Source organism: Myripristis murdjan, chromosome 23 (assembly GCF_902150065.1).
Source record: "Myripristis murdjan chromosome 23, fMyrMur1.1, whole genome shotgun sequence".
Classification (NCBI taxonomy): Eukaryota; Metazoa; Chordata; class Actinopteri; order Holocentriformes; family Holocentridae; genus Myripristis; species Myripristis murdjan.
The window spans coordinates 17,748,672-17,761,974 of record NC_044002.1 but is presented as its reverse complement, the minus strand read 5'-3'; the positions used below and the strand labels follow the sequence as shown (position 1 = coordinate 17,761,974).

General features: G+C 41.2%; 2 protein-coding genes across 2 annotated transcripts; one reads left to right on the top strand and one right to left on the bottom strand.

Annotated features, from left to right (window-relative positions):
- Positions 1-4,972: 4,972 nt before the first annotated feature.
- alg10 (ALG10 alpha-1,2-mannosyltransferase) lies at positions 4,973-10,871 on the bottom strand. Its single transcript, XM_030045719.1, has 3 exons — positions 10,502-10,871; positions 9,315-9,512; positions 4,973-8,363 (listed from the first exon to the last, which is right to left on the bottom strand). Exons 1-3 carry the CDS (start codon positions 10,664-10,666, stop codon positions 7,302-7,304), a joined length of 1,425 nt encoding a protein of 474 aa, XP_029901579.1. The 5' UTR covers positions 10,667-10,871; the 3' UTR covers positions 4,973-7,301.
- Positions 10,872-10,884: 13 nt separating this feature from the next.
- Positions 10,885-13,125, top strand: tprkb (Tp53rk binding protein). The gene is made up of 4 exons (XM_030045723.1): positions 10,885-11,342; positions 11,958-12,080; positions 12,216-12,392; positions 12,687-13,125. The coding sequence occupies exons 1-4, from the start codon at positions 11,202-11,204 to the stop codon at positions 12,771-12,773; spliced, it is 528 nt and encodes a 175-aa protein (XP_029901583.1). The 5' UTR covers positions 10,885-11,201; the 3' UTR covers positions 12,774-13,125.
- The last annotated feature ends 178 nt before the right edge of the window (positions 13,126-13,303 follow it).

Genomic DNA, 13,303 nt, shown 5'->3' with positions numbered 1-13,303 from the left:
CAAAAATCTCATCTTGCTAAGACAAAAAGAGTCACCCATGTCAATCCTAACCCTAACCCTAACGTTTTTTCCACTTACACATTCAATTTTAAACCTACATCCTACATTGAATTGCATTTATGTTTCTGATATTAAAAATGTCTCACCCAGAGGTACAATTATCACGCTAAAATGAGTTTACATCCTTGCATCATAACAAGCAGCTGCATGCAACAAAATGCCAGATGCCAACACACTGGAGCTGACTTCAGTAAGGTTCAGAAACCAGCCAGCAATCAAATCAAATCCGTTTCTATCAGACATTTGCACGTACATGAACATCTACATAGACTGGAAGTATTGTGCTGTTATTCCCTTAGAAAATTAAGTGTGCATTTATTTTGAGAGTACCTGCAGCACAGTTAGATTACCGTTGTGATAGATTACAGTCGCTGTGGCTCCAAGCCCTGGTGAATGTGACCCAGTTTGTGCACACACTCTGTCAGGACAAGAAACTGCAAATACTTTTTTTCTCTTCCTCCTCTCCTTCCACTCCTCCCCCTCCATCTTCTCTCCTACTCTAATTATTTACTGCTATAACTATGATGCGACCTCAGTGAGCAATTAAGGGCCGAACTCTGATTACATTTAAAAAAACAAATCTGTCTCGACTAACGCCTTTCTGTGCTGTCTTGCTTTCACCTTTGGCTCCAGGAAACAAATGGCTCTTCTTTTTTTTGCTCGGCTCGGATTCTAATGAATCTCACTGAGCCTGCAACACGTACACAAATTAAAAACTGGACAAAATTAGAACCACAAAGAGCTGCTGCTTTGGTGTGGTGTGTGTAAGAGAGAGCGAGAATGTAAGAAAGAGAGAGTGAAAAAGAGAGAGCACAAGGCAACAGTAAACATGTCATCCCAACCAAACAACACAGTCCCCCTCTGGGCCAATTAGTAAATAATATCCAGCCGTGGAAAGAGTACTGCAAATTACTGCTCAAGTAGAAGTACTGTTACTTTGATGATATTTTACTGCAGTAGATGTTGAAGTACTGTTGTAAGAATCTACTGCAGTAAAGGTATAAAGTGTCTCATGTCAGCTTCACTCAGAGTTAAAGTGACCGAGTTCCTTTGAAACAGTAACTGTGTTAGCAGTGATCTTTTCCATGCAGTTAGAGAAGTTACCAAGTTCAAACTACATTCTTTTAAAGGTGCATTACGCAAAATTGCAGAAGGTTGACTGAAGTGAGGACCCTCTAGACTCGACTGAGAAATGTGGAATCAACGCATAATGTGATGGCTGAGTCTACGTAGTTCTCACCGTCAGGTCAACTCACTGATATCTTCTGACGTTTTTCCACGCTTGTTCCTCATTTTTTTGCCAGTTGAGTCTAAATGGTCCTCGCTTCCATCGACCGTCTGCAGTGTTTCATCTTGCAGCTTGTATTGTGAAATTTGAACATGACAAAAATTCAAATCAGCAAAGCAGAAGCAGGTTCCTCTTTTCGTCATTGCGGACTGAGCTTTTATTGTGAAAGGACCCACAATCTATCAGTGATCATTCGTTCTCTGTAATGGATATAATTTAAAATGTAGTGAAGTACAGTACTCAAGCCATAATGCACCTAAGTGAAAGTAAAATTACTGACTTTAAAAAGTACCCAAACAGTACAAATACACAAAAAAGCTACTCAATTAGAGCAACATGAGTAAATGTAATTAGTTACCGCCACCTCTGCGCCCCCTTTGGCGAATCACTGTAACTGTTAACATGCAGCAACATAGTGTTGAGATGCATCATTTTCCCAGGTTTAGATAAAACCCAATCAGTGCTATCAGGGATGTATGTGACACACACACACACACACACACACACACACACACACACACACACACACAGCATTAGGGTTTTTGCTGTAACAGAGGCATTGCTGTTGCAGTTACAGTGATCAGTAATGATGATATATTCTCTTTAATCTCTTTATTGGTGTAGTATCTCTTAAAGGATTCCCCTCATATTATTTGTTTTCCCAGCCATGCCAGGAATACTTGCAGCACACATGAATGAGCCAACAAAGTAGTAAATACTGGATTTAAACTTTAAACTTTTTCAATTCAGTTTGTGCATTCAGCTAAAAATGCTGTGCAAAATAACCAGCAAGAACAGAATCCAAACTGTATCTGAAGCCAGATTCAAATCACTGCATGTTGAAATGGACACAATTAATTTCTGGGGAGGCAGGGGAAATGCATTCACACACACACACACACACACTCAGCCAGACTACTTCTCCTGGTAATGTGGGCTTAGGTCTTCAGTCGATATTTATCAGCCTAATGAATGCAAATTGCACAATTATTTTAGTACTTTTCTCTGGAGATTGTAAATAAAGCAATTGATTATTCTCAGAAAAAAGCAATGAGCCTATATGATTCATTACTTTTTCCAGTAATGGCTCCAACATCATTTCCACAGCGTTCCTGGAAATAAAAGCCTTGGTGACTGAAATATTCTGCATGACAGACAAGCAAACAAACACATCAGCAAACAATGTTGGCGCTTAATGAAAATGCCAGAGCACAGTTAGAATCTGCACTTTTATCTCCCCCGTCATCATGAAATCAATGAGACAAGAAGACGGAGGGAAAGAGGGTGAAGGGGAAGAAGAGAAAGAGAGCAAGAGGGAAAGGAGGGAGGAGAGAGAGAGAGAGTTTGCATCTTTACCAGAAATAGAAAACCACCTTCACCCCTATGTTTGCCATCGGTCAGGGAATAAATCAGATACTCCAAAAGTGACATTAAAATCAGACGTGAATGCCCAGCGATGTTCGGCAAAGCAGTCAAGCAACATGTGGCTCTGTCGCTGTCAAAGTGTAATCAACATTTGTATAATCATCCCAGTTTGACTTTATTAAAGCCTCTCCTGTGAGCCGGGCCGCTCACTGTGGAGTCTAATTAGAATCTGGTAATGATGTGGCCAAGATGGAAGGCAATCATTGTGTCAGTGGTACTTTTTTTTTTTTTTTTAACTCAGAAAATTACAAAAACACATGAAACTACCATGAGCAGCAAAGCAATCATTAGATTTGATTGTTGTTATTATTATTATTATTATTATGTACTGTAGGATGTCTGCCTCTGCTGATCAAGTTTGTCTGCTTGGGTTTCGTCTTTCTCTTTTCTTTGTTGAGCTGCAGTTTCATTTTATGGGAAAGCACTGCTATTCAAGTTGAAAGTGCCTGATAATTACAAAAGTTTTCCTATGTTTCTCAGTTACAGGACACACCGGGCTGTGTTCAGGTTGGTTACATCCCACATATCTCCTATATATATCTCTACAATTTGAATTCTGTTGATTTTCATTTTGATTCATTCCATAGTCTCTTCAGAGGAAAATCAAGCTTTGTGTTATAGCTCCTCCTAGTGTGAGTCTGAGTGATCTGCACCTGTAAGTCACACGTTTCCTTTGCTGGTTAATTCATTATAATAACTGAGGGGTTGTATTTTATTCATTTATTAATGTGAGGGAAAATCTTTTGCCCTGTGATGACTGAGAGGTGCAGGGGTCTGGAAGCCCTCTAAAAAGACACGTTTTAGCCTTTTAAAACTAATTTCCTTCATTTTTACTCAACCTCACATGACTCGGGGCAGACCAGCTGTCTTGCTGAAATATGTTTTGATGTAATAATGTCAGTATTTGACTCGGTTATATTTTTACATGCACATTTCATCTGGATAACAGCTTGCAGATGGCTGTTTTTGCTCTAACCCTGAAAGGTGGGAAATGCAGAAAGGTATTCTTCACTGAGACTTTAATAATGTTTAAAAGGCTTTATCATATTACAGGGTTTTAACCATATAGATTCAGTTCTTGGGCAAATATATCTTGCTAAGATGTTAACTATTAAAACCTCATCAGCCCTGCCAGACCCCATCGGTGTCTGGTTAATTTTGGGTGGATATCCCATGGTTTCCAAAGAAAACCCAAATATGTCCTGCTGCATTACAGGTAATGCAGCAAGACATGTAAAATGTGTAAAATGATGCACAAGACATCTAGATATTCTCATTTTGCTGCAGTTGTGCAGCCATGAAAGAATATGGCATCTTAGCATTGAATATTTCACTCAATATAAAGGAATACTCCAATGTTTTAGACAAAATACTCTTTTTTGGACTTACCTAGACTGAGACAAGATGTTAGGTATCATTTTCACATTGTGCAATTGTTGTACAATATGGAAAAACATGCTTTTTTTTCTCTAACATTGAAGCTACCTGCAAGGAAATCTAAGAGAAAAGTAAGAGTTTAAGGTCTGTGCCAGCCCATGAACTGAAGAGGAAGGTCAGAGGTCAGGGTCTCTGGAGCTGATAGGGATTCAGAGTCTTGCTCGAGGAGACTGTCAGCGGAGTGGATGTGTCGCCCCATTTAAAAAGAGTGTGACTCACAACTTAGCTGCACTGCTGCCCAGAAGACTTTGTCATTAAAGCCTTTAGGGAGCCACGAGGGTGCGGTCTGTTTAGTTACCGGAGACATGAGACGTCTGTCAGTCTGTGTCACTGTCTGAGCTCTGACGGCAGATTAAACCGTTGTTCTCGTCTGATATGAACGCTTCTCTTCAAGCAAGTACTCCATGCTGCTTTTAATCAGTTGGTCCACATTTCACGCTGTTTTCAATCATTCTTTTCCACACTGAATTTGACCAAAAGTAGTAGCCATCAAAGTCTCATTTTGCCCCAGCGAGACACAGTGCCGTCTACCGGGTTGGAGATAAATATCAGAACCTGCAACCTGCTGTGTCCCTCTGCTGCTGTCTGCGTATCTCTGACACATAACACACACTCGATTCCATTACTTGGACTTTGCATTTGTTTAACTCTATTTTTTTAATCATTATGACTCTTTTTTTAATGTTTTTGCCTTTTGTATACATACTTTTGTGTACCATATATGGTAAAAGCACTGTATAAATAAACTTGACATGAGACTTAGACAATCAGGAATATTTTTATTGCATGTTTCGACAGGGCCGTGTGATCATGGGAGCAACACACAGCCGGACGGACAGTATGAACACAAGAGGTAACAAGACCGATGAGTCCAAGCAGACGCGGTAGCAGACTCAGACAGTCAAATGGACATTCTGACACTGATGAACACAGAATAATCTTATAACCAAAAACAAAGAGAACGAAACGATAAGTAATCTGAATAGGGAGCCTAACAGTCGCATTAAGACTTTTCACCCTGTCCTCCCTTGACGTGTAAATCTTTCACAACAAACTGGAATCGAGCTGAAGGGTAAAAGCATTTTGTGAGTCCAAATTTGAGTAAAAATAGGAATTTCAGGCCATTTTCTAACTCTAACCTGCAAGGGTAAATCAGATTTTTGGTCATAAGCCCTACTGGGAGCCGTTGGATCATTTAGATCCAAGGATAAATGGCAAATTATGTCACATAAGTTTAAGGGCAATCGTGAGGATAATTAAATTTAAGGACTCTGGAAGCAATCAAACACACACACACACACACACAAGACATCACAAGGCTGGAAAAACACTGAAGGCAAGATGAACAAACAACTAACAACAAACAATGAACTAACAAACAAAAAAGTTCAGTGAAAATAAAAAAAAAAAAAAAACAATCAAAACTGAAGACCACACTGAAAAGAAAAGTGAGAAAATTGAAAGATAAAAGAGAAGTAAATGCAGATGTTTTTCGCTGTCCAATGGATCGATATGGTTGGATCAAGATGACATTGTATTAAGTGTTACAGTTAAAAAAAAAAAAAAAAGACAAAAAATGTGTTCTGAAGTCACTATAATGAAAGCAGGAAAAAAATATATATCAATAATAATTGTACAGTTATTTGTGGATTGAATGTGGATTCACTTCACCATAAATAAACATAATTAGTCTTTAAAACATTCATATTCATCAGTTCCATTTTCAAAATATCACCGCAGCCTCAACCAAAGGGACAAAAAAACCCAAAACATGGCTGTCAGTGTTCTTCATTGGCAAAAAAAAACAAAAAACAAAAAACAAAAAAAAACCTCATTCATTACAAAAACATCCAATACAGTAGAAATTCTCAAGATCCCTGCTTTACAATATGGCTAGGTCTTTTTTTATTTTATTTATTCATGTATTTGGTCTCTTTAATCACATTTACAGCTCAAATGTCAACAGTCAATTCTGCAGAGGACTCAAAAAAATTACATTTACAGAAAAAAAAGAAGACATATCAGCTCATTCATCACCTTGTCGATACCCAGACATCCTCAGCCGACATGAGATTATTTTTCAATCTGTGTGTAGCAGTAACAAAGGCCAACATCATTCTTTTACAAAAGAAATATGCAGATATTTTACATACAGAAAGTATATAAACAACTTTTATAGAAACTCTCATCAAAAGAGATTTATTACAATTCAGACAAGTATCAATTCAATCATTATACAGTGTATTATGTACTGTACGCATCGAGGTTGAAATCGAGTCGCTTTTAATGTAACCAGTCGAGGAAGTGGAATCTGGTCAAAGTCCAAAAACAAACAAAAAGTTCAAAAATCATATTTTGAATTAAATAATTGGTTGAGAGTGACACTTTGTTACAGTTATGGCATTTTACTTCAAGTTGCATTAAATGAAATTGCAAAAAAAGAGGACTATTGAGACTCAGCTCTCCAAAACGTGGAATAAGTGCTAATTTATCAGATGTCTGACAAAGACTGAACCAAATTGGGTTTCTTGGCCTTTTTTGACAGCTGAGTCTAAACGGTCTTCAATCAACTGATTTTGATTATTGTAGCTTTAATATTCTGAAATGACAAAATTCAAAGTGAGCTGACTCCAGCCCTGGTGCACATATTGCTGTGACTGGAAAGCAGACAGGCTACGACAGCTCAGATGTCAAAACCTTTACGTCTCATCATCGTTTCTGCAGCAGGGAATTTCAGTCCATTTGAGTCTCATGTGGACGTACGGGGCTCCTGCTGTTCTCTGATGTCTTGTCCCGTTTAGGAATGGACTGCTTTGACATTAGCGATACTGATTCTCAGCACTAAAATGTCGCAATCCCATTACTTTTACTGAACCACAAAGACCGACCATAACTTTTGCACTGTACAAAAATGATGGAGCTTTAATCCGTTATACTCATCTGGCGAGATCTGACATCCTCCTATCTATGACAAAGGCAGAAAGTCAAGTTTCTTTGCGTTGATTCATTAGATGTTTCAATATGTAGAATTCTGGTCTGGTGTCTCCCTGATATCGGATACAAGCATCAGTCCATCCCTCGCTCTTTTTGTTCACCACATGAACCTCTGAGTGGCTGTGCTGTTCGGCCAGTGGAAGGTCTTGCTGATGAAGATGTACAGCGTGGCCGCATTGACTGCCGTGTACAGTGCGAACTCCATGAGGAGTCTGGGAAGGGAGGGGAGCGGCATGTGGAGGCGGTAAATCAGGTAGGGGACGATGAAGTACCTGAACTCCAGGAGCTTCTGGGGCACGGTGGCGGCCAGGAGGCACACCAGGAACGCCAGGCTCCAGAAGAGCGAGCGCGACTTGAGCGAGTCCAAGAAATTCCAGCCGGCGAACACGTAGATGGGAATGAGGAGGAAGCGCACCAGCTCGTGCCTCTGGAACAGCCGCTTCCACACGTAGAAGGGGAAGTGGCGGTTGTCGGCCAGGAGGTATTTGTGCACGTAGGTGAACTTCCACACCAGGAGCAAGGACAGGAGCGTGACGAGGAGAAAGAAGATGGGCTGCCTCTTCAGAGCCTGCAGGAAGCGAAGGACGCGGTAGTAGCAGAGTGAGGTGGGGAGCGAGAAGAAAAGGGTGAAGGAGAAGAAATAGAAGAGCTGCGGGAAGTTGAGGCAGGCCTCGTGGCTCGTCCTGTCCCCGACCACGATCCCATCATTCAGCACCACAAACACCACAAACCCCACGCCGACCACCGCGTAGGGCCACGCCACCGCCAGCACCGCCTTCACGTGACTGAGCGAGGTGCAGAACTCCAGCGTGAAAAGCATCACTCTCTTCACCCCGCTGACCGACAGCGGCACCTGGAGAGACAGCGACTTGTCGTCCCTCTTTTTGGCGTGCTCCGTCCTCCAGGCCTCGTCCATCTTGCTGGCCACCAAGGTGCCGGCGCAGAAGGCCACCCAGATGATGTTGGTCTGGCGAAAGAGCACGGAGCAGACACCGAGGAGTGCCGAGGCCTTGTGGCTGCCGTAGAGCATCATGAGGTAGGTGAAGAGGATGAAGAAAGTAGAGCCGGCGTCGGTGTAGTAGAGGAAGTTGAAGAAGTAGAGCACAGGGAAGGTGGAGAGGGACAGGGCTGACAGGACTCGGCGTGAAGCGGTCCGCGTCTGGAAGAAGAGAAACATCAGAGACCAAGCGAGGGAAGGTAAGAAGAGCTGAAAGTCTCAATGAAATAAACCCCTGTTACTTTAATTTCATGGACAATTTGTCTGCAAATATTACCAATAAACCCACCCAAGGACCAAATCCATGTACATGAGCACAGATCCCAACCATGATAACCATCTCCCAAATATCCCACTATACACCAAACCCATGAATTCAGACATTTTCACAGCGATTTGAGAAGTATAGGCTGTAGCGAGGACCCATCATGAGCATTAGACATTCACAAAGACATTATTTTTGTTCAACCTTCACTGCAAAAAACGAAAACTTTCTCAACAGTCCCAAAGGCAGAGCTCTCTCAAACCGCCGTTGCACCAGCATTGCATCACTTCTGAATTTCCAACACAAACCAGGTGACATTTCTCATCAGCTAATAAGATCGCTATCAGACAAGTATCGCTTGATGTCATTAACTTCACCTCAGCACCCCGCTGCCATAAACTGGAGGGAATTATAAACTCGATCGGGGGCTTGTTTCTAATCATTCTCCCCAGAGGTTCGGTGTGTGTTGAACTACCCTGCGTCGGGGAAACAAAGCACACTAATTCAAGGGAACGCTACAGGAGGTCTGCAGCTGTCATTTTCTCATTCATACCAGCTGGGAATACACTTTTAAGATAAAATATCTCAAAAAGCTACTACCTGTGTGTGTGAGGGAGAGGCGACACAGGCTTTATGATGAAACTTTTGCCAAGGCGAGGTAATTTACAGGTTAAAAGCGGGTGTGGTTGCCGCTTGCCACACAACCACACCCACTGCGTCTGTGCGGATCAGTGAGACTGTTTGGAATGAAACGGGGGCCACCTGTCTTTCCATGTTGTCAACACACCTTTACAAATGCAGCACGTTATTACGGCCTTACAGGGTTTTTCTCCGTCAGCGGGCATTACCTTCTCCCTGAGGTGCAGCTTGCAGACGATGAGATAGAGCAGGTAGAGGTTGCCGCAGTTGAAGAGCAGGTTGACGAAGCGCAGCATGGCCGTGGAGCACACCACCTTGCCTGTCAGGTCGGCCAGCCACACCACGGGCTTGATGACCCCGACAGAGGCCAGGTACAGGCCGGGGAGGGTGGTGATCATGGGGTCCCACTGTAACGGCATCATCAATACAACAAGGGTTAACCTACAGATCCATAACAGAGTATATGCAGGAATCTTGAAGTTAATTTTAATACCTTTTTAAGACTTTTTCAAGACCTTCTCGATATTTTTTAATACCTCACCGCCACTTCAAGCTGTAACCATTTACATCAGTGATATTTTTAACTTAACAGTTTTAGTTCGTGATAAAGACTATAGACCACTATGATACAACAGAGCGTACTTTGTGCTTCTGAATTTCCGCCCGCTCTCTCTGGCGCTTTCAGAGACAATTTACAAACGTACCCACAATAGCCTAGTTTTTTTTATGTACCTGTCCATCTTTGTTTCTTTAATAAAAATGAATAAATTCACACACTTTTACGATGTTTTTGGGACTCAAACTCTTGGACAACTCATTCAGAAAAAAATACTTTCAAAATTTAAGACTTTATAAAGTCGTGATAAGACTTTTTAATACTTTTTAAGGGTCTTAATTTTCCCAAAATTGATTTATCACCTTTTAATACTTTTCAAGACCCCGCGGATACCCTGCATAAGCCTTACCCCTCCTATTTAAGGTCACTTTGACTCCACTTTTCCTAATTTAATGCAGACAAGTGGACACTGAGGAGCTATGCCTTAAATTACTAGATTAAATTTGAAGGTAACAGGAAGATTAAAGGATCATAACCATATTACACTTAAACCCACTGGGCTCACATTATAGTATATATTAAGCTGCTCAGATGCAATTTAACTTGATTCAACCTAACATGAAACCAGGCCTTGTGTGACTGGCACCTACCAAACATATATCCTTTGCTACACAGCCGATATACAGATTAAAGGCCATACAATCTGGCACGTCATTTCAAATGATAAGAGCTTTTGTTGTTAATCCGCCCCCTCAAGCTAGCGTTACAACTAGCAAGCAAAAAAATGAGCGACTGGCTTTCCACGGCGTTTGGAAAAGCCACTTTTTTTTTTTTTTTTACCTCGTTGAATTTGCCCTGGCAGTATTTCTGAGCCTGCGGGATGTGGAAGAGCTCGTCCATGTAGGGCTCCCTCTGCTCCCGGGTGATTCTGGAGAAGAGGAGGCACGATATCAAAAAGTTGGTGCTGCACAGGGCGGTGAAGATGTAGCCCTCGAATTTCTCCATTTTTCCGCCACAAATATCCCCCTCGCAGGAAACGGCAGTCGCAGGTTAGCTTGTGTGCTTCTGTGGTGAGGGCATGCCGATTCGATTCGCGTCCTGAAACCAGCGAAAAAGACGAGAAATCGGACTGGAAACGGCGCGGCGCTGCGGCCGAAAACAGACGAGCGGAGCAGTTTTGATTCCTGACAGCTGTTGGTCCGTCCGTCAAAAACAGTCGACACGGAAGCGGTTTAGATACGCATTGGTTCCTAAGTAGTAGTGGCTATCTTAGCGTTATGTTAATCATCAGAGAAATTAACCTAATTTAAAAATAAGATACTTACACGTTTTATCACATTTAAAAATGCTGTTTTAGTCGTTTTTTTTGGTCGAATGGAGCCGCTTTCCCGCTGTATGAATGTAAAGAGGAAACTCGTATCAAGCCGTGTCACTGTGTTATTGTTCCCCCAACGGATAGAGACTCACATGGGATAGTTTAACACGTTCGTATTAATAAATACATTTTTTTTCGTCGTTTGTTATCTAATTTCGTGCTGCCATGCATGTCACTCAGAGCTTGGAGCTTTTTCCCGACCACAAAGTGACTCAGGTGCTTTTCCGAGACGTCAAAAATGCCGCAGAGCTGAGGCAAAGCGCCGTGGAGGGGAAAATAAACGGTGCCTTGATTAACCCAACTATGGTAAGACTATATTTCAGCTAATAACACACAGCTTTTTTTTTTATTTTTTTTTTTATGTAGCACCACGCCGGGTTGCAAGTTTTCATTATTTGTGTGTCTATTAAATTGTTGGAAATCACTACCTGGCATCACCTGACTGACAGCACATACCATGTCCTGTAAACTGTTATTTAATTTGAATGTAAATATATAGATAGATAGATAAATAGATACTTTATTCATCCCGCAGGAAATTCACAGTTTTTCAGCAGTATCCACAGATTACAGATTAAATAAAATAAAAAAGATGAAAAAAAGAAGAATAAGATCTAAGTACAACAGAATAAGATCTAAGTACAAGCCAGTGTGCAAAAAGCAATGTGCAACAAAAAAACAAACAAACAGAAAAAACCGTGTGCATGGGTGTATAAAATGTGCATAGAGGTAGGTCAATGTGCAAATTTAGAAGAAATATACAGTATACACATGATAAATAGCAGAAGCAATATAAACACTATAAACAAGGATTATAAAAAAAATAGAAATATGAACAATTTAAACAGAAGTATTAACAATTTAAACAGCAGTGGAAAATAACCTAACCTGAGGAACACACGCTCCGTGTATTTTTTCCAGCTGGTACATCCTTTCCAAGTGCTAGTAGCTGCAAACAAGGCGGTTCACTTAGACAAAATTGGAAAAATGAAGACAAGAAGCTTGTACTCAGAGGTCATCTTCAACTTGTCGCCTACTAATAATGTAAGTAAATAATAATCAAATGTGATTGCATGTCATTTTTAGGCTCTTGTTACCTCTCCACCTGAATACCAGCTCTTTGTGTCAGGATGCTCTGCTTATCTAGGAGTCACGCTCACTGAATGCTGCTCTTTCTAGATCTCCGAGGCCTTCAAAAGGTTTGGGATCTCCGACGGGGATGACTGTGTCCTGGTGGTGCTGGTTCAGTCCACCGACGAGTCCCAGCTGCTGGAGGAGATCACAGCCAAGGTGGACGGACGGCAAGTTCCAGTCGAAGAGATATCCTCGCTCTCAGACCCTGCCAAGATAAAAAAGGTTTCTCCACGTCTTGCTTTAACTTCACTTGACTGATGGTGTAGTGGGTTTACTTGCTTGTACATGTGGATTTGTGTGTGCATGTGTGTGTGTGAAGGGCTTCGTTCCAAAATAAGAGATAAACAAGACACCCAGCATTAAAGTAAAGCACATTTTAGTTTCCTAATATGTTCCGGATCATCTTCACACCTTTGCTTACACAATAATAAATAACCTCTTTGATCATTTTCAAATTTTTGAATACATGCAATATGTTTTTGTTTTTTTTCTCCCTTGTTTCTCTCCCTGTTTCAGCTGTATAAAGTGTCTCCGCTGGAGGAGAAGTGTGGGACCCTGCTGGACGCCGTTGTTTGCAGAATGGCCACCAAAGACGTCATGTAGCCACAGGACAGCAACAGCATCAGAACACAACTTTGTAAATACACACATGACATTTTGAGATTTCATGTTGTTGTTGTTTTTTGTTTTTTTTTGTTTTTTTTTTTATCAACACGAGACCTCGACTGCAAGGGTTCAAAATGGGGTTTTTGTTTGCATGGACTAAATTGGTTCTGTGGCACACTCAAGAGAATGTCACTAATGTCAGTAAAATGTTTTAAAATAGTAATTTAACCAGGCGTGCTTATTACACCAACTGCCGCAGCAAAAAACAAAACAAAACAAAAAAAAACTTTATGTACATTGAAATCTGGCACCTAATTTCGGAAAAATAAAGTTATATTTTACTGTAGTGTTTTTATTGAATTGTCATGTCTGTGCTGCTGATCTTTTTTCTTGACAAGGTTTGAGAAGCAGGGTTAGTTCATCACTTGGACATCACTCACCATCACCTCAGGTTCCCACAGCGAGTTTCTGTGCCTCCTGTCTCTTTGAAGGCTTTTGGTGACAGGTATTTTGGGAATTTGTGAAAG